Source organism: Prinia subflava, chromosome 4, assembly GCF_021018805.1.
Source record: "Prinia subflava isolate CZ2003 ecotype Zambia chromosome 4, Cam_Psub_1.2, whole genome shotgun sequence".
In the NCBI taxonomy this organism is placed as follows: domain Eukaryota; kingdom Metazoa; phylum Chordata; class Aves; order Passeriformes; family Cisticolidae; genus Prinia; species Prinia subflava.
The window spans coordinates 5,431,138-5,457,657 of NC_086250.1; the positions used below are offsets into that span (position 1 = coordinate 5,431,138).

Genomic DNA, 26,520 nt, shown 5'->3' on the forward strand with positions numbered 1-26,520 from the left:
TTCAGTGCCAGTGTTTTGATGGCTAGAACCTAGGCCTGAATATAAATACAAAGAACTCCATCTAAAAAAAATGCGTGTGCGCACACACTTTTTATACAAAACAGATTTCAACCATCTGCTTGGCACTTAGCTTTGCAACTATAGGCTCTGATATGAAAGGGAGCACTGTCCAGATTATGAAGGGTATCACTTTCATTAGCACCTTAGAAAAATCCCAGTGTTTTAGAGAGCTTGTTTGTCCAGTGGTTTTCTTCAGTGGAATAATGAAAACGACACCCTTAGCCAAAATTTCATGTGTCCGTCGTTTCTCATCTCCCTTACCCTTGTAAAAGATATTTTGTTGTGAGGAAAAGTTTCTGTTCTGCACCTCAGCATTTCCAAGTGTATCAGAGGAGCTTGGATGAGTGGCCCTTGGAGCTGACACCCCAGATGGTTTATGACACAAAGCACTGTTTGCTTAGGAATACGTTGTATGGCAGAGTCTGTTGCCCAAGCACTGCAGAGCGTGTCAAATCAGCATGGAAGTTAATGGACCAAAAGCTCTTCTGAATTTAACACTTTCCCATTTGATCGGAATTTACAGCCCTAAATCAGGACCACAGTCTTCCTTTAGTGGGGCAGTGGTGGAAAGTAAAGTTGATACCATAAATTACAGGAATGTAATACAATCATTTTGATCCAATTCATCTGTTTAAAGGTTGAGAGTGAATGAGACTGACTGAAACCTTTGGTTAAACCCTATTTATGAAATATATACCTGTATAAAATAAATTTCGAAAGTTAGATTTGGGTATGTAGGAATTTGATTCTCTGACCAGTTCATGTTTTACCCTTAAGTTAAGCAGAACAAAATCCACCGTATGAGAAAAATCAATAATCTGTGAAGCTTTCACTCTTTGTTAGCAACTGTCCTTAAAATATGCAGGACAAAACAGTTTCTTCTTTCCTTTTCTTCTTTGAAAGTCCTTCTTTGAAAGGGCTTGATAGTATTTTCCCTTAGGTGCATGTTTGGAAAAAGATGGCAAAAATGCAGCCTCCTGCATGTAACAAAGCCTCTGTGTTTGGCCATCCATTTAGTGCCGTGTCGCATTAGTCCTGCATTGTTAACACCTTCGGACAGGGCTAAAGGTTCCTTGCTGCTGTGTCTAGAGAGCTGCTTGTGTCAGTTCATAATGTTTCTGGATGCTTTCATCAGTAAATGTACGTCTGATTTATAAGCAGGGCTGGACTGTTTGCCTCCAAGATGTCAGGAGGGTGAATAAAAGGACTGATTGGTATTTACGTTCTCATTTTATAAAAATTTCGATTTCTGTATGTTGCTTTGTCTCAAGAAAGTGCTGCTTTAAACTATTACATTTCATTAGCCTGAATCTGGCTTTTTTGCGGAGAAGATCCAAGATGCTGAAAGATAGATAAAGTTGGATTTCTGTGGATAAAATTATTATAATATTGGAAACTTAAAAGCTTCTGCGTAGTTTTAGTTGGGTCATGGTGTGTGGACAGCAAAATTCTGACTCTTTTAAAAAAATGTGTGTAAAATAAGCCTTAACAGTATTAATGCTTTCAGTCCCAGCAAGAAAATAGACTTGCAGCCCTCTGTGTTATACCCATCCTTTCTCTTCCTCAGCTGCTTCCCTTTCACATTCTCCCCACATGCAGTCAGACTCGCTTTCTACATTTTTATGAGGAGTCCCGTTATTCTCCCAGATAGGGATTAAAAGAATAGACCTGTTAAGTTTAAGGGAATTCTGAGGCCCTTTAAAGGATGATCCAGATGGAAGGAAAGCCAGTTCTCCCACCACGGTGTCACCATGCCTCCCTACAGCAACTCTACTGGAGCTACTTAACCATCTGATTAATGAAGCTGTTCTTCATGTTGCATGTCATAAAATTGGTTTCTTCAGGAGTGGGAAATAGCAGCCTATCTGCCGCTGAGCATTAATGATTGCACAAGAATAAACTCCTGTATTCAGGGGTGGGGAGAAGGAACTCTGTAAAAAAAAAAAACCAGGTTTGAGTGAATTCATAATGAGACCTTTGCTATTCAGCCTTCATGTTCTTTGAAATTTTAGAGGGGAAAGTTTTCTTGACCAATGTCAACAGTTTGGTAATTTTCGTTGCTTCCCCTCCTCCCTTTAGGTAATATAGTCATATTTATTGTCAGTTTATTTTCTGTAGATTCCTCCAGTCCTCTGTGGTTGGGAGGGAATTCTGGAGCGACTGCATGGCAAGGTAAATTAGAGATGGCAGTTGGTGGTGTGGGAGGGAGGGCTGGGAAAAGGAGGAGGCAGAGGGTAGGAGAATGCAGCTACAGTTTTTAAACAACCTCCCAATTGTCCCCCTTTCTATTAAAATGGCAGCTTTTTAAGCCTGACCCCTGAAATGATCCATTTGATTTACGCAGTTTGCCCTCTGCTCTAAATATGAGATGAGCAAATCTCTTGCCCTCTCCCTTCTTTTTTTCCTCCTCTTTTTCATTTCTTCTTCCATTTGTTTCCACCACTAAAATTCTAGTTGTCTCCTTCTGGTCTCTTTGTGTTGCTTTTAAAGAAACTGCTGCATTCCATCACCCTTCCCACCGAGTTCAGCCATCTGACCCATGGAAAGCTTGAGATGGAGAGAGAGGATGGTTTTCAGAGGAGGGTGCTCCTGGTATGTCCCCGCCAAGTTTGGTGTTGCCATCAGGTTGCAGTTGCATCTTCATTAAAGCTGGGTGTGAATGACCAGGTTTAATGGTTGGACTTCAACTCTCTTTGTGGCCTGTGTTTTCAAAATCCCAAATAAAAGTGAGATTTCCAATATGGAGGTGCCAAATGGCAATGGAATATCAGCCTGCCAATTTATTTGACTGTGTAGCTCCAGCATACGAGGGGAAGCAAGGGCAGGCACATATCAGTGCAGGAAATCCCTTGGAGCACTACATGCTGCTCGTGCCTTTCAGGAAGCCCTGGATAGATACAGATTTGAAAGTCCCCAGAAAAAAGTTGTCTCCTCCATTTTAAAGGCTACATAATGTAAAAATGGGGAACAAAGACACGCAGACCTCTTTCTTTGAAGAAGATCATTTATTGCAACAAACCAAGCCTTTTTATGTTCTAAACTTCACCCAGAACACTCACTGGCTGCCTGCCACTGGCAGTGTTGCTGTTCACACGTCCTTTTACCCACTCAGCTTTTTGATCACGGGGTGTCCACACGTGTCCCCATCCAGTCACTGCCCCATGCACGAGGTGACCACACGCCAGCCATGCAACCCATTCTCTGCTTATATGACCTGGATTTTGCCTCCCTGCTGGCTGAACCTTTCCCAGAGTGCTTTCTGTTGCTCACTAAAGTGAACAGGATTTCTTGTCTCCCCCAACATCTGTACTCTCAAAGATTCTGATGTTGCATTTAACACTGAAAGCAGGAGGAAGGGATGAGTGTGTGTGTAGGAAGAGGACATGATCTCTTTTGTTTCTTACTTCTATTTCTTTTATTAAAGAAATAAAAAATTGTTTGGGAAAGCATTGCACGTGAGCCAGCATGTTCAATAACTCGTGAGTTCTTTTAGAATTTTGGGCCAGTTTTAAGTGTTTTTAATCGTTTGGCTCATGCATCCAGTCTCTTTGGAAGTACACCACTTCCATGGGTATTTTTGGAAAAATGAGAGCTCATTTTTACTTCTCCTTATTTTTTATATGTATGAAGCATCAAAGTGAGTGCCTGAAATATATTGTTTGCCATTTTTAAACCCTGTAGCAGGTAGAGTTAAATAAAGCAAGACAAGTGCATTGTAACTGAGAACTATTGTGCAGAGGACTTGTTCGTCCTTTGAGATGAAAACAGCCCAGGTAGATGGGAGGCTCTGTGTAGCACCAAGATGAAGACAGCCCAGGTAGATGGGAGGCTCTGTGTAGACCATGGGTCTTGTATTGTAGTTTTTAATGTTAAAAACACCTAGGGAGAGTAACAGGTAAATGTTTAATTTTACCAGGCAGCAGGTGCCTGTGTCAGTCCAGTTTTATGGGCAGTTTCAGAAAAGAGAACAAGGACTGAGTAAGAACAAGTCCTTGTGGGAGCAGTGTTTGCTCCCACCTCCAAAGCTTTCATTGCTGGCTCTTCAGCAGCTCTGGGTAGTGGGAACATCCCGGGAAGTTTGTTCTTCCTCTCCTTTGCAGTGCCGTGGTGTGAATAAACAGAGGCTGTGCTTGTCACTCGGCCCCCTTGCACAAACCCCACATTCATGTGCCATGGGCAGGCTCTGTCCAGCTCCCACTGCAGACAATTGTGAGCCTCTCATTGACTTCGCTTGGGTGTTGGATTGGGCCCATTAGAGGGGAAGAAAATAAAGTGGAAGTGTTGTTAACGATGCCTATTGATGCTTTTCCTGGCACAAAGTACTGCAGATAATTGTTTCTAGATGAAATGCAGTTGCATCTAAGTATTACATTTATTAGCTTTTCAAAGGAGGGATAACCAAAGTGGACATATGGGGTACTTGAAGTGTGATTGTGTGAGACTAAGATAATTTCAGGAGAATAGCTTAAGTCGCAGGATATGTGTGATGCCCTTTGTATACAAGATGTGGGATTGTGGAATTTATTTTGCATGCACTGGTTCTCACTGAGAAGGAATCCAGAATACAAATATATAGTCATATTTAGAATATATGAGGAGTGCAGCCTCGCTGCTGCAGACTTTGAGACCTGTTAATCAGGCCTGATAGTGATGTGATCTCTGGAAATACTTCAGTTAAGTAGGTTTAATCCTTATTAATAGTAAGTTGCTTGAAACCATTTTGGGTAAATTCTGGGAAGGAATATAGTAGATTGAACACATAAATAAAGACCAGCCCTGTTAGGCTTTGAGCAACTTTGATTCCTTTGAAGTTCTGTAGGTTTTGGACTTGCTAAAGCATCAGGCCACGAGCAAAAGAATTTTCACCTCATCTTCAAATTTTTCTGCTGTAATTTTCAGTGTCATTTTCACATTAAAATGCAGTGCTACTTACGTTTCTGGTATAATTTAGGTGTTTCCCCAGCCCTCACCATGGTTAAGACGTGAGACAGGAAGGTGAAACAGTCTATTCTTCTTAAACCTTGTTCTGGAATGTTCAGGTTAAGTGATGTATGCAGTTTGCCCAGGTTTTGGAATATTTCCTGTTGACTTCAGTGTGATTTAACTGTGGGTGACTGTGATCCAGAGCCCCTTAATAACACAGAGATAGGAGAGGGCAGTGCTTGCTTCACTGCTGTCTTCTCATCCATCCTGGGGGTGGAGGGAAGGAATGACGTGGCAGGGCTTTTGTCGCTACTGTTTTTTTGGAAATGTGTTCAAAAAACTATTTTGGAAGATGATGGTGAGGTTGTTCCTACTATTTGCACTGCATTGCCAAAACATTGTGCTCTTGTATGAGGTAATAGATGTGGTTTGTGGTGGTATTATGAAAACATTGGTTTGTTATGATGATTGCAGAAAAAATCCCAACTACATGGTAACGTATTTGTAATATTTTATTGAAGTGAAACATGGAAAATACAGCATAGCTTGGAGTCCCCTTAGAATGATTTCATCTTTCGGGAATGAAGAAGCAATTGTGAAACACTGAAATGGATGTACATGACATCAGTTAAAGAATAGATTTTGGGCCATTTAAGTATAGTTTAGTGGGTTTTTTACTGTTTTGTTTCTTTTGATGTTCAGATTTTTAGTATACCTATTAAGTGTTAATTCAGTTGATAGCAGGATGCACTTTTACATGACTAATAATCCAAATGAGAATGCGTATTTTTATTTTGTCCTGTGAAATATAGGCAGTGTTACCTAAAAGATAAAAAGAAAACTGCTGCTGTTGTAGAGTATGAAATGTAGAGTGTGGTTAACACCTAACAAGTTATGCAGTGTAGTCACTGAAGGATGTCCAAGTAGATAGATGGAGGCAAGAGGGCCACAGAGTCATTCCTTTAAGCATCCAGTCTCAAGGTGAGGCACTCAGAAAAGTAAACAGGAAGAGATTCATGCTGCTGCTTCACACACTCCAACTGGACAGGCTCAACTCCTGTGTATCCCAGCTATGCTGACTGAGATGTTGGAAGTTTTTATTGTTAGAATTCATTTTCTTTTTGGCTCCTCTTTGTTTACACAACCTGTTTTGGTTTCCTGCTTGATTTTAGGCAATGGAGGTTACTAAGACTGAAAGCTTGGATCTTATATGGATTTTCTTTTTTTTTTTTTTAGTTTACTGAGGGTATACAGTCAAAGCAACACATTATGGCCACTTGAACATCCTAGGTGTATAAAATTACTCGTTATCCTACTTTAAAAGTTTTAAATGCCTTCTAGGTGTTGGAGTATTTCAGTTCTAAAACTCTGCTTCATCTGCATTTGGGGTCTTCCATGGTGTTCAGATAATCAAGTCAGAATCTCTTAAGTGTTTAGTTAGGAGTCTCCATAGGTGCTCCAGACAGGTGTTATCTTTATTTATGAAGAATAGGAGCCTGAAGAGGTGCACTGGAACAGTTTGTCACTGAACCAGCCAGCCAGCACTGTTATTTGCTCCATCTTCCTGTTTCTGTGTGACTTTTTTTTTCATCTTTTTTATTGTACATTGAAAAAAGCTAACGTATTTATCATTCAGAGTGCTGGAACTTCTACAACACTTTCTTACTGCCTCTTGGTAATGACATGTCTCCTGTAAAGCAGAGCAGGATCTACAGCAGAGATGTAATGAATGACCACAGTCAGTGACTGTGATGTGCCATTGATTTCTGGTTTTTTGAAAATATACCCTTAATAATTAGCCATTTGGCTGAACTACCCTATTCTTCTTTATACGAATTGTGTGCAGAAAGAGGCATGATACATGTTATTACTCATAGAGCTGTGTCAATAATGATACAAGCCATACAGATGTGAAAAACAGACTAGAATAAATAATGGCAGAGAACTGAACTAAAATATTTTCCTTTAGGTAAATAGTGGCACGTTTTGCTATGTTAAAAAACCACAATCTGAGAACAATTATATCAAAAAAATCTCTAAATATGTTATAATCAATCCAGTGGGGTACTTTTTCTGGGTGCCTCCTTTACCACTTTATATAGTGATTTGACCCAACGTGCAGCCTTACATTTATTCTGTGAAGAAAGTGATATTTGGGCTCATTTTGTACAGGAATGGGCTCTGTTTGTACAGGAATGTCCTTTTATAATGTCATAGGTAATACCAGACTAGCAAAGCAGAACAGTTAGACTGACAGAAAATCACCACAGACTTGTAGAAAATCACCACAGAATAATCAAAAAGGAGATATTAGTAACATATTCCTGATGGTGTAAAGCTCAAAATGAAGTGCCCAGAGTTTCTGTTGGAATCAGGGGCAGCTGGAAATGCTGAGACCTTTGCAGGGTTAGGCATCCTCTTCCCCTTGCTTCAGAAGGTGCTGAAGTCAAAAGGAGTTTTTAACTCTTTGAGGGCACAGAATCACAGAGTGGTTTGGGCTGGAAGGGACCTAAAACATCCTCCCAACCCACTTTTAAATGGGAGGTGACATAATACAGTCCCCTTGGCTCATATTCTTGGATTATTTTTAATTCTTTTGGGGTTTTTAAGTCGTGGCAGTAGGTCATTCAGAATTGCTTCATTTTGTTCTGTAACCAGGGGGAAGGGGAAGGTTTGGTTGGCATTTTGTGGGTTGGGGATGGTGCTGCTGGAGGTATATAGGGGTAGCAAAAAAGAAGGAGAAAAGAGAAACAAAGATTGTTTTAATCTTTTTAAGGTGTATAGCTATACAAGTTTTGAGATTCATCACCAAGTGGCAAAAAGTGAGAGACCAAGGGAAATTACCCTGTTTATTTGACTAGGCCTTCCCTTGACTCTGTAAGTTATAATCATCTTTATGCTGGTTGTCTTTCAAAGTATAATTAGCCTGGAACTGAATGTGGTTGGTGGGTGGTATGGCGAAGTATTTTTTTCAGAAAAAAATAAATACTGAAAAAATGGGCTGCTGAGGGGGGGAAAAAGAAAGTCTTGTGTAGCTCTCCAGTTTTTTGGTTTGGACAGTGCGTGCATGTAACTCCAGAAACCAAAAATGTCCTGAGTGGAGGTCCAGGGAGGCTTTACCAGGAACAGGCTAACTGGAACATGCCCCAGTTTATTGTGGGGATGGTAACACTTTGTGCTTCTGTTGTGCCCCGTGTGCTTTGGCCTCAAGGTGCTTTACAAATATGAAGGGATTAACGTGCACAATGCCACTGAAAAAACAGGTATTACTGCTGCCCCCCTTTACAGTCCTGGGAATTGAAGTACCAAGGAGTGCAGAAACTCAGCTGGGTTTTTCCCTAAGTCACCCCAGTCAGGGAGAGGCTTGGACAGGTCAGGAGGAAAAGTTTCTGCAGAGTCCTGGGTGTTTGCAGCTCTTCACTTCACTGCATTCAGGCTGGGCTTGGTAGGCAAACTTGCCACCTTCGAGGGACAGGAGGCAAAATTGTAATTAATTCATCCCTAATTGGCATAGCAGTAAGTAATTCTGCTTAATCCATTCCTTGCTGTGAGGATGAAGTAAAGCTAAACATTTGAATTGTGGAGAGGACAAGGAGAAGAGGGGGAGTAGGCAGTGAAAGATGGACAGAGACAGACACTTCTTAGGCCACATGGTGAGAAATACCTGTAAAAATAAGAGACCTTTCTTATTTTCTCCTCAGATTGCCTCTTGACTTAATTAAATGAAATGCAGAGAAATAGACAATTAATTTTTGAAAAAAATCACTAAATTTTCTCTTCCCCTTCTTGTCTTTCATTCAGTCCATGAGAGTCTCTGGAGTGTGAAATGTGAAGACACCAAATTGGAATTAATTTTGCTTTTTCATTTAACAGATTGTGTTACATTAACACCACACTATTGCCAAGCAGCAAACCTTTCCTTTCCTCAGATGTTAGCTACTAATACAGACTAAGAACTGCTGAAAGAATGGTTATACTGAAATGCTTTATTTAAGTTTCTCCTCCCTTGTGGCTCGAGTGGGCCCTGATTCTGCTGAGATGTATTCACATGAGCAGGCTCACTGAGTTCTCTTTTATTGCTTCCTGGCAAGTGAGCTGGATTCTATTTCATATAACGTGGCCCAAGTTAGAATTTCAAAGCTCACTCAATCCTCAGAGAGACCTTTGCAAGGCTCTCTTCTCCTATCTAGACAGGCACTAAACACACTGAGGGCACAATTGAATTAATCAGGACTACTCAAGTACAGAAAATCAACCAAGATTCTGTTTAAGAGATGACAACTTTGATATCATACTGTTCATTACCAGCCCAGGAATTGTTACTGCTCATGTAACTGGATTATTAAATTGTTTACTGATGACAAACCTTGTTCCCCATATTAAGCATATGTTGAGAGTCTTGCTGTAGTTCTCCTGAAAAGAATTACCTATAAATCACATCACAGGATTTATTTTCTCTCCCCAAACTGTGTTTTACTGGTGAGTGTGAGTTTGTTTTTTTATTTTCAGTCCTAGAAGTTTAACCCAGGATATGACAGGCAGTTCTCTGACTCTCAGTGTATCCAGTGTTCAGGATTGTTTAGTGAGGTGGTGCCATTTGACATTACCCCTGTCCAAAACAGGAGCACACCTTAATAGTTTGGGTGAATTCCTTTGTTTTCTTGGCTCAAGAGTTAAGTATTTATAGCTCGAGCTCCTGCAAGAGCAGCAGCCGATTCACTGGCACCATCTCACTGATAAAAAAACCAAGACTTTCTACAGGATTTGTGTCTCATCTCTCAGTAAGGTTCTATTCCATTTCAGGTTTCCTGCCCTTTGAACTAGAAATTTCATATATATTATTTAAAAGCTCCTGTGCTGCAACGGTAAACCTAAATTATTTGAATTTGAGAGTATCTAAGCAAAACTATCGTTAAGGGCTTGTTCTTCTTTCAGCTATGGTGCTGTTGTGTTTTTCCATCTTTATGACTGTAATCCCCATTGCATTTGGAATTATCAGGACTCCGTGTGGAGTTGTTGCCAAAGGACAGAGGTCATGAACCCAGTGAGCAGTCAGTCCTTTTAAACGTGAACAAAACTCTTCTGCTCTGTGTGTGTGTGTGTGTTTTCAAGGTGATGTGGTTGCACAGCTATAGAATTAGCCTGCATTTCAATTTGTACAAACCCAGAGAAATCCATTGCAATGCTGCTGGACCTGCCATTCTCCAGGGTAAAAGGCTTCTTCTGCTGCTGTGTGACACCTACAACCCATGGTGGTGGCATTTCTCCTGTTTCAGGGTGTTTTTACCTGTAGACCACTTCCAAGTTAAAGTGAACTGATGTGCTTTGTAACCATGCAGCCTTTTCTGGGTACTGTTTCCAGATACTATATTTCTAAAAAATGTCATTACCTGCCTATATCTTCCTTCTAATATTAATTCTTTGCTTCCATTTATCCAGGATATGGCAATACACGATTAAAGGGTTGTCAGACTTGCAGTTTGCTGTGGTCCTGTTGGGGATCCTGGTTGTTTTTTTGAAGTATGGTTTGTCAGGTGTGTTTGGTCACACTTGAGGTGAGAGGTGTGTGACATCCATGGCTGCTGCAGGAAAGTTAGCTGTGACTGTCCATTACAGGGGATTAAAGTAGGAGCTGTGAGAATGTCAGATGTTGTACACTGGTCACAGTGTTTCCCAAAATTCTGAAAACTGTGTTTAGTGTATATACTCAATGTAGTTGTCAGAATATTTGTATCAAGGCAAACTCTTGTACAGAAAGGTCCTGCCCTGATTCTCTGTGGTGTGGACATGAGATGGTGAACACTTGGTCCTTTCCAGAATTCATGTTCACAAACAAAGTCTGGAACGGCCTTTTCAAATTTTTACTCTTAGATTGTAATCACTGACTCGCCCTAGAAGAAAATTATAGAACTGCAAAGGGAAAGGTGAAGTTTGTGTGTGTGAGCTTGATTTTGGCAGTACAGAGCAATGTGCTCTTTATTAAGTGCAGTCGAGTGGGTTTAAATTCATTGTAGCTGCTGCTATACATGGGAAGGTATAGAATGTAAAATATAACACCAATAACAAATGCCTTCCTTTTGGTGGATAACTGATTTTTAAGCTGCCTGGAAAATGCAGTGTCTGGACAGAATTCACTTAGCAAGGCAGCCGCCTGCCCTGGAACTTTGCTGGCTTTAATGAGGACTGATTTCACAGGTGGCAGTGACAACAATGGTAGATTTTCTGAGAAATGCATTATTTTCACAGTGCTGCTGATGGAAGAAACGCTTAGTAGCAGCTGATAATTAATGATCAATTTGGAGATTATCACCAACAATTTACAAAGGTTGACTTTTCCCTTAGAAGTCCCTTTGGATAAACTGGATGGTAAATTACCTGCCTAAGGCTTTTACTTCACTTGTGCTAATAAGATGAAAATGAATATGTTTGAAGAGCTCTGAACTGAACTTTTCAGACTGCCTGATAATCCATACAACTCTTCTTTAAACATCTTAAGTGAGTGAGCAAATAGAGACTATAATAAAATTGAAAACTGTCACGTGAGCACGTTACCACCCTGTCTAACTAATGGGGCATGACAAATAAGAGGCACTGCTGTAGAGTTCATATTTTCATTTTATGGCATGCATTAAATATTTGATCATCAGCCAGCAGAGAGGAACAATTGGGCTGAGAGTATCATTTGCAAATAGAAGGGTGAGATTTAGATTGTCACAGTCTGAGCACAGAATGGAGAACTTCTATGTCTTAGTCTGTGCTTCAGGAGTTCCTCTCTACTTTGTGGTGTGCAGACCACTTAAGATCCCCTTGTGTATATCCTCAGATTGGAAAAAGGAGTTAGTGATCTGTATTTACTTCAGAGGGGATATTAATCCTTATTTACTTCACACGAGAGGGGATATGTGAAGAGTAATTAGTATTTGTAAGTGCTTTTAAGGATGATGAAAAGGGTAGTGCATATAGAATGTTTGTTAATAAATTGTGTACAAGGAAGAAGAGGGGTAAGATGAGGTTTACAGAGCTGTGAAGGTGCTTGGAGACAGAGGTGGGCTCCCAGTCAGGTTCTCAGTGGTCTGTAGGTATCTTAATATTTGAAGCATATTTGAAATTCTCTTAACAGCAAGGCAGACTATGTTTTTGGCACTTTAATATCTTTTAAAATCTGGATGAAGGAGGTAAAGTCAGCAGCTAGGGGTGTTGGTAACAGCTGCACTTCCTGATCATCCCCTGTAAAGCAAGAATGGGGATGGAGGATGAGAGAGACTAGAGGAGAAAGGTAAAAATCTTTGCACATCTGCTGAGCTCTTTTACAGGGAGGGGTTTACAGGCTGCTAAAAATGCCAGCCAGTGAAACTTGACAGTAGTGAAAGGGATGTAGTGACATTCTCCTGCTAAATGTTGGATTTTGGTTTTTTAAATTATTATTTAGTGAGTTTGGAGTGGGGTTTTTTTGTTTGTTTGGTTTTTTGGGGGGGTGATTTTCTTTTTTTTTTTTTTGGTTGGGTTTTTTGTTTTAATTATCACTGCCCAGAAAAGAGAGTTGGATAGGTTTTAATGCAAATATAGTCATTAGGTTAAAAAACCCCCAGCATTATTAGGGTCTATTGGCAGGACTCCTTATAGGAGCTTCCTTAAGAGTTGGACTCAGTGAACCTTGTGGGTCTCTTCCCACCCAGAATATTCTGTGAAACTTAGTTTTGCAGTTTCAGGATTCAGTTGCTGATGAGAGAACTTAATTTTTGTCATCATTTAAGTTTCAGTGCACACAAACCCACTGGGTAAATTAAAGATACAAGTAAGTGATGCAAACAGCCATCACCAATAGAGTGTTTCCTTTTCAAAAAGGAAAATCTGAGCTTGCAGGGCATTTTATAAAAGCAGTTAAACATTCTTGCCTCTTATGTAAAAATAGAACAACTGGGAGCCAGAAAGGTTCAATAAATTATGTGGGATCACACGTTTCTGTCTTCCAAATTCTTAATGTTGAACCTGGTTCCACAGTCCATCCTGAGGCAGGGAAGGCATTCAGGAGAAATCAATCTGGTCATAGTTTCAGTGTTTGTGCTTCTCTGGCAATCATCAGTGCCAGAGGCCATTGCTATACTTCAGAAATAAATTTCTCTGATGTATTGCAGTCACTCCTTTCTCCTAGGTTTCATTCAGCAGCTCCAGAACTTGCCAGGTGACCACTTAGCCAAATCAAAAGCTGTTTGCTACCTCTTTCCCATAAAAGACAGGGTAGTGGACCTTTCCTGTTGTGTTTTATGTCCAGTTGAGGCTCTTAACCTTGCAAACTTATCGTTAGCCTGTGATACAGGGGTTTTTGTTAGTATATGGTGCTAATGAATCCATGATTTTTCTCCCTGCCCTAGTTCATTATGGCTGTAATTATTCCTCATCAGTTATTTGGCTGCAGCAGGTGTGCCATGGAGTCACCAGGCATCTCCCAACAAAGAGGTTTTCTTTCTAGTGTTGCCTTCAGATACATTCAAATGTTTTCTGTTGCCCATGGACTGCATTTTTACGTGCCTGAGTTGTTCTCGCTGCCAAATCCACGTAGCTCATGAAGGAAAAACAAAAAGTGTCTGTGTGTGGGGAGCAGAGAAGGAAAAAAAGGAAAGAAGTGGGAAGTAAGGAAGTTTGCTGTTCATTTTTGTTTAAGAAGTTGATTTGCTGAGATGCTCAGCACCTCTTCTGCCTGAGGGAATCCCAAACTCCTCCTGAGGGCCAGTGGTGCCTTTGGAATGCCTCATTTCCCATAGTGTGGTCATTTTCCTCACGAGACTCATGACACACATTTTATATCTGAACATCTGGATTCAGATTCACTTATAACATAATTAACTGTATCCCCAGCGAGGAGAGGGTTTTTGATAGAAGAAGTCTTTTCAAGAAAGCTATTATACCACTTGTTATGGCAATAACAGCCAGGTTTACTTTACTGTAATGTGTATTTATTTTTTTCAGAGGACTGTTGCTGTCATCTGAAGATGGACTTCCATGGCAATATGTTCCTTAGACTGCTAAATTGTTTTAATACACCTCAGTAAAAGCAGTTGTCGGCAAGAGCATTTTAATGGTGATTTTTAAGTCTGTTTGAAGGCAGTGTTTGGAGAGTGTGATGTAGGGGAAGAGTCAAATGTTTATTTGAAGATGTGTTTGAATGAATCTTCCTACATAAATTTGCCAGTGTTAAGGAAGAGGGGCTCTGCCCCTTTTAGATCACAAAGGCCTCTCAGTGGGGGATGGTTTTGGTAATGGAAAAAACAAAAAAGGTTCCAGTATGCGGTGGAGGAGGTAAAATAAACAAACACAATGGATGATTACTTCTCTCCATCAAGGCTTCTTTATCCTTGCAGGCTCAGTCAGTGGTCAGCATGTTAGCCACCCCTCCCTGGTTCATCCAGCCCTGACCTGTGTCCTTTGACAGCCGTGGTTTGTGCAGCTGGGGCTTTGTGGAGCTCCGTGGGCACAGGAGTAGACAGAGCACCTCTGGAAGGGTGCATGGCATCCTGCCACTTCCCTTGCAGGGAAGGCTGTTCCTTTCAGGGTTTTTCTCCTCTCTTCCCCACTCCCAAGCTTTTTTAAGTAGACCTCTTTTTGCTGTGGTGCTGCTGTGCCTGCCACTGCAGCCTTTCTAAAGGAATATTTGAGGCGCCTCATGATTCTTAAAGTTGTCTGTTCAGAATGCTCTCCCATTTTTCCTATTTATTGATTTGTTTTTACCTTGCATGGCAATACGAATTTGTTTGTGCAAGGATAAACGTGTGTTATGTGACTTAGAGCTGTGTTTTTCTTGCCTAGCAGCTCCAGCAGTGTCTAGAGTTAGTTTGTTAAGCTGGGTAATTATCAGCTGGTTATGATCGTTCTTTTCTCTTCTAATTTTACGGGGATATCTTGGAATCAAACAAAGCAAAAAATCAGCTTTCAGGCAGCTGAAGTCAGTCCATTTACCTACATGAGGAAGAGTGTTAGCATGTGCAGGCAAGTTCTGAAAAGTGTGCAGTAGTGCTGAGATGGAACAAAGATGCTCAGAAATCAGAAAATTACAGATGTGAAAGGAGCTTGTATGGCACTGCTGCGAGTGCACAGATGTGTGGCTGCACCACCCATTTTTTTAATGCAGATTTTTAGTTCTTACATTTTTCTGAATAAAAACTGGGGAATGAGTACAACAGTCATAAGATAACTGAAGCAGGCTTCACAGTACAGTGAGCACAGTTAGTGAGGCAGGAGTTCTCACATCATACCATGAATTTTTCCTGTTCTGTCCCTCATTTGTTGGGCCAGAGATGGCTTGACTGTGGATCATCTGAAGTGGGAGATACTGATGCAAAACCGCCTGAACGCTTGAAAAAAGTCCATTTTCTCTCTTTGAATATCGGAACGTCTGAGTAAAATTATTTTTATTTAAACAATTTTTTGTTTTACTCTATTGGTATTTCAGAGTAATTTTCCGAGGCAGCAATTTTCACTAGTTTCTGAAAGGCAACATCTGGGCTTTGGAACAATCTCTTTTCAGCTTTGAAAATCCTACCTCAAATTGCTTATACGTTATAAACGTTCGAAATTTTTTGTGTGGTTTTTTTAGCATAATGGAAAGGCAATAATGTATTTATTCCCTGTGATTTTATCTTCAAATTCAGTTTGATTTTTCTTTCTGGGGGTCTCCAGGATTATTTGTTCCTGGGCCAAGAACACACCTGTCATGTACAAACCCTCCAAAAAGGGAGGAGAATGCACATGGATGTGAAGAAAAAAGAATAATAAAAATTCTGGGCAGCTGGAATGAACCTGTTGGAAAGAAAATGTTTACATCCATTAGAGACATTGCTATGCTTAAGTATTTCTTTTTTCCATACCTCCCCCCCAAAATGCAAAATTGATTTCACTGTGTCTGTAGTTCTTAAAGCTACATGTGTTTTCTCTGAGGCCTCAGTTCTGCTCCCACTAAACTTTAAATATTTAAAGGCCCAGCATTTCAGTGGTCCAAGTTCCTGCTGTCAGTGGTTATCTACTCTTCTGGCATAATCAGTTTAGTCAGGAAACAGACAGGACACCCGTGTGCTTTTGGGGTTTTTGCATTTTGTTTTTTTGCAAAGCGATAGACATGGTGCAAATGTGGATGCAAGTGATGGTTGGAGCAGGAGTTATGTAATAAGGTAGAGTTAAACTGCAAATTCAGATGTGTAAACACCAGTGAGTACCTTGAAAATTATTCCATAAGTGCAATTATATGTGCGTTTACAGGAGGGGAACATGCATGCAATATAAAGTTAATATTCTGAATATAACAGTAGGGTAACTGAGAGTTCAGTGAGATAAAAAAAAGAGACTTCTAAAAATTTCCTTGTTTCTGGTTTGTTATTACACACACACTCTGCAGAGGAGATGTTGCTTAGAAAATAGTTAAAATACCATTTGTTGAGTTTTAAATTTCACTAAAGGAAGGGGAAGGGAGAGGGTTTGAAGCTCAATGGCTGTTTGTTTGGCACTCACATCAGACAGTGGCATGATGGAAGAGTGGGAAAAGCTGTGTTATATTCTACCAAGACCTCAGTCAAAATAATGGCTCTTCATGCTGAAATCTGGGCACCTTTTGGAGAGAATTCTTATTATTAATGTTGATTCTACTGAAAGTAATTAATCATTTAACAATGCTTGAAGAAAAACTTGCATCAGCTTGGTTAGACAAATGCTGCGAATGGCCAAAACTGCAAAAGTTTTAATATTTACTAACTTTTTAAAATGAACCCATGCTTCCTCAGATTTCTTTGTAGTAAGTTGGGCATAATTTTCATAATTTTAAAGCTGTTTCAACTCCTTGCCTTCATTTCTCTCAGTGGGAATTAGATGTGCACGTCCTTGTGGGAGATGTATGGATTCCTTGTGTGGCACAGCTCTCCCACTCAGTGTCTGGAGAGGGACTGGCCACTTCTCTGTCATTTTAAGTATTAGTTTGTACAGTGAAATCTCAAGGCTTGGAATCTCTAATTATTTGGCCAGGTCCTCTTTGTAGTTCAGCAGGCAGAAGAGTGATGATTACCTAATGTCACAGTGATCGAGACAGTGCAGTGAGCACAGTGAGCAGTTCCTAAAACCTTACATGAAAATAAAGGCAAAACTGTGGTTTTTTTGTGATGACAAATTTTAAATAATAATAAAAACTATAATAAATAAATAATAAAAAAGCAAGAAGTATGAGGAGCTGAAGAGTCAGGGGAGGTGCATTTCTGAAAGGTTGGGAGTGGGGGGGGGTGGAAGGAAACGAAGCCAGAGTTAATTTGAGGATGCACTGGAAAATAAATGAGCTTGTGGATTTAATTCAAAATCATCCAAGCAGAGTCTTTTGCATGAAAGAAGCCAGTGATCAGGCTCAGTTTACTTGAAACATCAACAATGACTGCATCCTGCTGTTTCAGAGTTTGTGCTGATAGATGCTTATCGGCCCTGACACTGCACCACCGCAGTTGTGCGTTGCCAGTGCCGTAACTGTGTTATCACAACGTGCCTCTTGTGCTTTTAAGGAGTTCTCAAAACTCACAGGTTTTGAAGTTTGGCCTCTCAGAAACATGCTTTTCAGAAACTAAAATCTCATCCTGGAGTTTCTGGTTTGTAAATGTCTTATTGGGTTTTTGGCTTTTCTGGTTGATACACAGATGAGTGAAAAACAAAAGGCTGATGAAGTTGACAGGTACCAAATAAAAATCATGAGAACTCATGCTGAGGCTGATTTTAATGTGTCTCTGGGTGAGTTGCTAAATGTTCCTGCTTAACACACACCAGTAAGATCCAAAATCTGAGTGAGAGCTGTGAAAGAATTAGGTGATACTTGTTACAATAATAGAATATAGCAGATAGGAGGACCTTCATTACCATTCATTACCTTCCAGATTCTGTTGTGGTTGAAGGCTGGTTTGTTTCAGGCTATAATATTTCACTAAAAACTTGGTCTTGCACAGTCTTTCCCAGTTACCTGCTTCAAAAAGTCCCTGAAAAGCTTTGTGTAGCACATGTTGGGGAGTTTCTTTCAACAGAAGCGTTTTTTGACAATGGATTTTTACTGGAATTGATTTTACAGCAGTTTTTTGTGCATAAATTCTTTTCAAGTGCAAGAAAATGGAGATGATGAAATTTCAGTTGAAGGCATAGAATTTTTAGAAAGTGGTTTGTTTTTTGGGATTTTTTTTCATTTTTCTAACTAAAAAAAGGGGGTTGTTTACATTTTCTTGAAGGACACTAACAACAACATCATTTGAGAGTTTCAAATCTTGTCAAATTGAAACCATTTACCACTGGAACTTGGAGCAGTAGCTTTTCTCAAAAAACAGTTTCCACAGTATGTGGAATATCAGATTTATGAGGCAGGCTGCTGATGTTATACTATTCTTTAAAATGGGTAGGGGATAACATATTCCCTTCCCATTTTACATTCAGAATCCTCTAAACTGGAGGACTATCAAAAATTGTTAAAGTTACCCCCTAAAGAGAGCAAATCTGGAAAGCCAAAGGGAGAATGTGGGCCGGGTGAAATGGAAATTATTGGGTGCCTCTAATCGTGGAATTACTTGTGGCAGCTCTAACAATAGACAACTGCACAGAAATATCACACAGGTTATGCTGTAGTGATCCTGGTTTGTGTTAACAAAGTTGATTTGTTCACCAAAACCCCTTTTGAGTAACACGACTTATTCGTAGCATAGGTGTATTTTGAAAGATATCTGATTGATATGATCTTAGAAAGTAATAATTTACAGATTATTCCACCTCAGTTTGAGTGACAGGTGAGAGCATGTTTCATGTGTACAGTTTTTACTGATTAGCAGATTATGGAGTTTTGATGTTTTTTCCTTTTTTTTTTTTTTTTTTTTTTTAATTGTAGAACTACTTCAGTGAAGAATTCCAAACCAGGCTGTAAATGACTCAAAGATATTGCCAAATGAAGTCTGTTTTTAGTGGTATGTGTAGAAACAAGTCAGGCTTGCAGTTCCCAGTGGGACAGTGTGTGGGAGCCTGCCACCCTTACTCATGTTGAGTAATACCTTATTACACAAGTAATCTTGTCAAAATGAATAGAGTTGGTTTTTTTAGAGGTACTAGTTATTCAGTGTACATAAATAATTAATTACTTCGGGGCCAAAACAGAATGGAAAGCGTTGTTAGTGTTAACTGGCACCTCTTGCCAGGGCTGTGTGGAAGGAGAGATCATAGTTTCAGTAAATCTGGGAAGAAGAACTGCTTTATTAGCATTAAATATGACCAGGGGTGAGGCAGATGCATTGCTGACATTCTGTATAAGCCTGTGTTTCTGCATCTATACGTGTGTGGTGTGTGTGCTTATACATTAGATACAGGTAGTAGGGCTGCTGTCTGTAATCATAATTATTTCCTGCGGAAAAGCAGTCTGCAGCTTTCCAGCAAGAACTGTAATTAGAGGTAAATATCCCTGCAGAGAGTCAGACTGAAAGTTTTTGGACTGGTTTAGCACTCAGTATTTGGTTTGGACTCGGGCCGTGTTCAGGAGCAGATTCCTGGTGCTGCTGGTGCTGGGCTGACACTGCTGATGCTCTGCCCTTGTCCTCATACTCCATTCCCATCTCTGACATCCAGGGTGAGTGATTTAAACTCTGTCCACGAGAAGGACTTGGTTTGTAGCTGCCAGGGAAGCTCGAGAGGTGAATGCTTTCCTGCAGATTCAGAAACTGGCTGTGCGACTCCAGTCAGGCGCTGTCACGCCTGGTTATGGTGAGAAAACAACAATGCCTCTCTTGATAAGGGGCAAAAAAAAAAAAAGAGAAGTCTTGCACAGTCAGAATTTTGACATACAATTTAAATCATCTTTCTACATCCTGTGGACTTGGAGCTGTCAAAGAGGCAAAGCCTGTGTTTGAACGGAAAAGCTTTTTATTTCCTCAAAAAGTGTACCAGCTATAATTATCCATAACTTTGCAGGCCTGTTTTAATGCTGTTTTATAATTACAGGTCTTAATGCTAGATTATACAGAGTCATTTATAAATAGCCAGAACAGAGGGACTTTGGGAGTTTTTAACCTGTGGATGGCTGTGGGTTGTGGCGCTGACGGGATTTTGCCTGCGTGCGTATGGGGTGAGCTGTGTAATGATTGATGAATCCCTTAATTAACTCCCAACAAGTTAAGATTTATGGCCTCATATCTTTCCCTCCTGACACATCTGTGTTTGTCACCTTCGAAGACATGGATAAGCCCCTTCTCCAAAAGCTTTTGTAGGTATCTGAAATGTTTCTGAGGTATTTTGCTTAATGTAACAAGATTAGAGTTTTATGACACAAAATTTATTAAATTTTATGGCAGGAACAATCGAATAGGAAGGGATGCAGGTTGTGTGCTAGAGGGCACTATCTCCTTGAGTACTGAACACCACTTTAGATTTATTTTGGGAGTACAATCATGGATGAAATGAACTGAAACCAATGAACAAATGGAGATGTAGTGGGGGACACTGAAGTGAGATTCTTTTAAAAATAGCAATAATAAAAAGAAAAATACTATGGAAAGATCACTTTTGTGAGACACTGAATTCAAGGGAAAAAAAACAAAGAAGAAGAATAGTCATATTTAGCAGCCTGAAATTATTTGGAGGGAACCAATATGTGTAGGAAACAATTCATGAGGATGCAGTGTAGCTCTTACTTGCTCCAGTGGGAAAATCCAGCCATGCTGAAGTCAATGCAAAAACTCTAAGATCAATAGACTTAGGGTATCAGTTTAAACCTAGGAAGAGTCTCTTACAAATTGAAGGGCAGTAAAGAAGTGTTTGGAGAAACTGTTGTAATATGAATCACATAAAATATTTGTTGGATAAGAGCGAGTTAGAACAATGAGGTTTTTACTTCCCTGAAGAAACATTCTTGCTACCAGGAAAAGCATTTATTAAATGAAAATTCAACAAAAAGCACGCTTGGATTTTTTAACTGCAGTTTCTGCATGTCAAGGAGCCTTTCTGGAAACAGGTCTCCTTAAAATGAACAGGATCAAATTTGAATTTGTCACCAGAACTAAATCTTCAGTTCCATCTGAACTGCTGATAAAATCAAATATAGAGATACATTTCATAATTCCAATGTGTGCATGGAATGGCCTGGGTACCGCCTGTGTCCCAGTGCATCAGAACTTTGCAGATTTAGCTTCTCTAAAAAATCAGCACCTTCCTATTTTTATTCAGTAGAAATGATTAACAACATTTCAAAATGCAACTCTTGAAACAATTCAGTTGCAACAGATTTCATCTGCAGTGACACCCTCTTACCTTCAGAATCTGGTGCCCTGTATTCCTGCTTTTCTGAGTTGCATCTTAGGGTTTTGGGGGGTTTTTTAATCCTATCCATAAATGGATGTTTCCTGTTCCACTGGAAATCTTCTTTCAGAGTGATGTAATTGAAAACGGTTCTGAGTTTAAATTTGAGGAAAAGATCTTGAAGTCATTTGAGCTGTAAACTGTTGTGTTATCACTGAGGGCAGATCCAGGATGTTTGCAGTCCTTTGTTAAGATGGGATAATTCCAGTACTTCATTAGGTCTAGATCTGTTTAAAAGAGCTCAGTTTCAGATAATGTTGTTACTCTGAATTTAGCTGTTTCCTTATTGTTTGTGGTGGGAACTCTGCTTAGTTCCATCTTAGATATGGAATCTCTTAAGGCTTGGTACTAGAGCTGTAGGATAAACAAGATACATGAAAAGAAGAGAATTAGAGGATGCATGATGTGGGGCATATCAAATTTGGGAAGTGGACCAATAAAACAGTACAGATAATGAAAGACATTTACAGATGACTTTTTCTTGTTTCGTGTTTTCCACTTAGGAACCTCTCAGAGATTTGATCCTTTGCTGCTATAGACTTTGACAGTTACTGTCCTTTTGGAAAGCATTTCCAAAAGTAGATGTGGATCTATTCATTTATTTATTTTAATCTTCCATTTTCTTGTGTAAATTTCCCAGATGTTCATAAGGAGTAAGACATTTCTGTGAAACTGATTTTTGTCTGACTCAGGTTGGCAACAGACAGAGCTGCCTAAAAAACTGCATTTGATATCTGAGCTGTCCAGGTTTGTGTATCCATTCCTTGGAGTGTCCTTGGACTAATGCAGATTAAAGCCTCAATTTTGCTGCCTTAGCCATTTTAGGATTTTTTTTGACTTCTAGGATGGTGATGGGCACATGGCTTGTAATTTAAACTGGATGTTTTAGAGACAAAGGGAGAAGTTTCTTCTGCCCTCTCTACTATCACTTTAGTTTGGCCTACAATCCAACCTATAGGTTTTCATTTCAGATCAAAAGCAAAATAATCTCTGTTATTGCATGTGCATGGAGGTGGACACCTCTGTTATCTTCCTTGTCTGTTTATATAAATTCCCTGCAGAAAATTATTCCATCCCTCTTGGGAACAGTGACAAGCAGAAGATGATGATCTGAAGCTGTATATACGCATATAAAGTTAACAGAAGAGCTTTATTTCAGCGTGATATTCAAACTTTCCTTGTGAGGCAATGTGACAGAATCTGTGTTATTCTAGGTTAACAGCAGTAGGAGTTCTTGACACAGTTTGAGTATATAATATATAATCCAAATCATCAATACAAAGCGAGGCATTCTCTCTCTGTAATTTATTGTCAGAGTGAATTGCAGTGCAGACTTTTGTGCATGGCTTACAATATTTTCAGTCATTTTATCAAATATAAATGTTCTGAAGTATAGAAAATTACTGTGAAATAATTGACTAATGATCTTGCGTCCCTCCCTTTTTGTTTGCCAAAATTGAGACAACTGCTTAGTGCTGATTTTCAGAGAGATTTTGTAAAAACTCAGGCTTCTATTATAGTGTTAAAACGAGTTACCAAAAAACTTAAATTCAATAGCAAATGTCGATCTTGTTGCAGTACAATGCAAAATATGAATAATTCACATTAACTTTAGAAGGGAGTTCTGTGGTTTCTGCAGAAGGGCTGGAGATCTGTCACATCAAACAGAGCTGTAAAATGCTGAATTCAGTGGGCTAGTAGAAAGCTGCCAGCAAGAGTCTATCTGGTGATCTCTGTCTTTGTACATATGCTTCGCTGCAGACACGTAGGTGGGAAAGCCTAGAAGACAGAATTCAGGTAGGATGTATGAAGTGTTAGTCTGTTGGACTAAGTCAAACATTAATAGAAAATACAGTGTGGTTCTCTAAGCACTGGCAATGTGCAGCTGCCTGTAGGTTCTGGTAGGGATTTTTTTGTCTGAGTTTTTGTTGTTGGTTTTTCTGTCTTTTTTCTGGGTTTTTTTTTCCTTTTTCTTTTTTTAATATAATCTAACTTGGCTCAGGAGGCAGGGCTCAAGATGAGATCATTAGAAGCAGAATAAGTCTTAACAAAGGGCTGTTTAAAGTCACTGTTTGTTTTCAGACCCAGTTGACTGCTGCTAAGAACCATTCCGTGCTCAATATGCCAAATCGTATGGACATGCTCCACCTCACAGCAGCCCCACACATGGTTCAAGAGGCTGCTGGGCTTTTGAAATGCACTCCTTTAACTCTGGAGTGGAAAATAAAAATGGGGCAATTAGAATCATAAATACGAGATTTGGGAGGAGGAGCAGTATTACTTCAGCCCCTTTTTTTTTTAACATTTGCATACAAATAGTCTTCAGTTTCCTCATTTATAACTTCTCTTTTTTCCTATGAAACATTTCCCTGTTTTTCATTTCTTCTTTTGGCTGTGCCTGGAGGTTTTCTTCTCATTCCACTCCTTGCAGAGGCCCCTGGTTAGCACGGGGGTCCATTATGATGGACATACCCTGATTTTCATGAACAGTGTTGTTGTAATTAATCCCAGAATTTGTCTGCATTTTAAGACTTCATTGTACCCCCCTCTATTTTGGAGATCAAGCTGGAAGCATTCTGAATTCTGTAAAATTTTCAGTAGTGCTTGGCTTGAATGATACTTGAATTTGCCCATGATTTAAGTTTCTCTTTCAGTGTTTCTAAAAGTCAGAGATAAACACGTCCCATCAGACATTATCAAAGGCTTCACAATGTAGGCCTCAGTTTCAAGTCAATATTTCTGTGTGATTTTTTACTATGTGTGCTCTATGTATCTTCCTTGTATATCCTTTTTTGTGTAGTTACAGATGTAAATTACATTTTCATGGGGGTTTTCTCCAGCTCTCGCTATAGATGGGAAGAATTTGATGTATGGATAGAAAGATTTGATAGCAGATCTTCATTTAGTCAGTACACCCCTGACTTTATGTTGACAAAAAGCTTAGATTATTAATGTCTAAATGTTTTAATTGCTTAACTATACCAGATCTGCAAACCTGGAAAGATCCTTGCAACGTGACTATAACACTCAGTTGCTCACATGGGTGAAATTTTGTAAACACAGACATTTAGGCTTGCTAGCAAGTTCTTTTATTGTATTTTATTTTATTTCACATTATTTTTTTTTATCAGTTGTGGTTGATAATGACTTGCATTCCTTAAAAGCTAAGTTGACAATAGCTTGTATCGGGAGACATTCTGTCTTCATAGAGTCCCTTGCAAATGCAAAACTAGATGGGTGTTTTTTTAAAGGAATTGCATTTCATTATGCAGTCTTAGGTGAATTTTCATGTTTAAGAAGCCAGAATACAAGAGAGTGCTATATTAGTGTATTATTCTCACAACAAACAAGCCACTGTTCTGTTGCTACCTGCTTGGCCATTGTTCCCAATTGTGTATGCTTTGCAGTGGTATTTGGATGGTTTCCTGCTCTCTGCCAGCACAAAAAAGGCATTTCTGTTACAATGGCCCCTAACCACACAATGACGGCATTAAGGATTTATTTGGAGGTTTCATTATTTTCTCCTCTTTTGTTCCTTCCAGGATGTCTTCCAAGCGACCAGCCTCTCCGTATGGGGAAGCAGATGGAGAGGTAGCCATGGTGACAAGCAGACAGAAAGTGGGAGAAGAGGAGAGTGACGGGCTCCCAGCCTTTCACCTTCCCTTGCATGTGAGTTTTCCCAACAAGCCTCACTCTGAGGAATTTCAGCCAGTTTCTCTGCTGACGCAAGAGAACTGTGGCCATAGGACTCCCACTTCTCAGCACAACACAATGGTAGGTTTGCTTCTGGTCTATTGTGCTTACATCCCTTCTTTCAGTCCTGCCCCTGCAGTAGTTTGGCATCCAGATCTGCACTTTATGGAGTGTACAATGCACAGCTACACGTACAGAACACGCCACAATAACGTGTCAGCTCTGGCCTAGCTGGGCTGCCTCTGCCCTCTGCCACAAATGCACTGCAGACTTTTCCTCACCTTTGCCTGATGGCATTTAGGGTGCTAAAATTTGTTAGCTGCAGTGATGTGAGTTGGAAGTGTGTGTGTGTTCAGCAAACAGCAAATGGGTTTGGAACACTCGAAGTGAGAGTCACGTTTGGCATGATGTCTGAAGCATCACCCTAATGCCAAGTTTGTGCAACAGTAAAGCAAGAAAGTCTGTATGAAGGGGAAAAAAAAACCAAAAAGAAAAGAAACTTTGAATTTTGATGACTTAAAAGCTTACATCTGATGTGTAATTCACGTCAGATACCTACAATAAAATTTCCTGTGCTTATGAAATTCAATCAACATGCTACTTTTTCCACTCTGCAACTGGTGCTGAGCGCTTAATTCATCACATGCAGCACTCCAGGGGACGTCCAGAGCTAGCTGTATCTTAAAGAAGGCAAAACAATGTACTGTAGTGTCCCTGTTATATGTTTGGGCCCTTCAGTGGAGTACAGATACATTTTTAGAAAGGTTGAAGGGTGCAAGGAAAGGCCTTGGAAGCCCAGGACTGAGGCTCTTGCACAAAGCTCTGTTGTGAGCACGCTTGCACGGCTCTTGCCTATTTACAAATTGGCTGTAACTTTCCTGTTAGTCCCCCACTTTGACAAGGGCACTGATAATTTCACTGGAAGTGGAGATAATAAGTGGACCTGCATATTTGAAGGCTTTTAAAAAGGCATTGCAAAATAGGTGATGGTGTAGTCTCATAAAAGCCTGCAAGAGCTCCACATTGGCATTTAAGCCCTTACAGCTCATTATGCATATGTAACAAGCCCTAAGTAAAAAGCCTTAGGGATTATTATTTCTCATAGGACCAAGTCACTGGGTATTCACTGAAGCTTCTCTCCTAAACAGAATAACTCATTGATCCTGATCCATTTTCCTTCCTTTTTTGGGCTAATGCTTAAGCTCAGACAGTGGTTTGGAATACATAATTTTAGTTTGTGTTACTGCAACTTTACATGAAGAAAGAATATCACTGGAGAAATTACTCATGGGCAGACAATGTCATTATCTTTTTCGAGCTTGTTTATTTCTCATCCTTTATCTTATGTTTTATGGAGATGAAATTCATTAATATAACAGTTCCAGCCAGTAGGATGTTAGGGTATGTAGCTAATGTATGGGCTTTGCTATATTTTGTCCTAGTTTAAGAGAGTGTTTTGAAGATAAGGAGTTGTTTCTGACAACATTTAAGTCAATAGATAAACTTGTG

General features: G+C 39.8%; 1 protein-coding gene across 21 annotated transcripts in view; it reads left to right on the forward strand.

Annotated features, from left to right (window-relative positions):
- Positions 1–26,520, forward strand: part of SOX5 (SRY-box transcription factor 5) — a 600,060-nt gene that overhangs the window by 328,887 nt on the left and 244,653 nt on the right. For 18 of the 21 annotated variants that reach the window (XM_063395247.1, XM_063395244.1, XM_063395243.1 and 15 more), the window contains one exon: positions 24,861–25,092. In XM_063395247.1, the coding sequence (XP_063251317.1) occupies positions 24,862–25,092 (231 nt within the window). In that variant the 5' untranslated portion in view covers position 24,861. The remainder of the gene's footprint in view (positions 1–24,860; positions 25,093–26,520) is intronic. The other 3 variants (XM_063395239.1, XM_063395240.1, XM_063395253.1) reach the window with 1 other exon arrangement.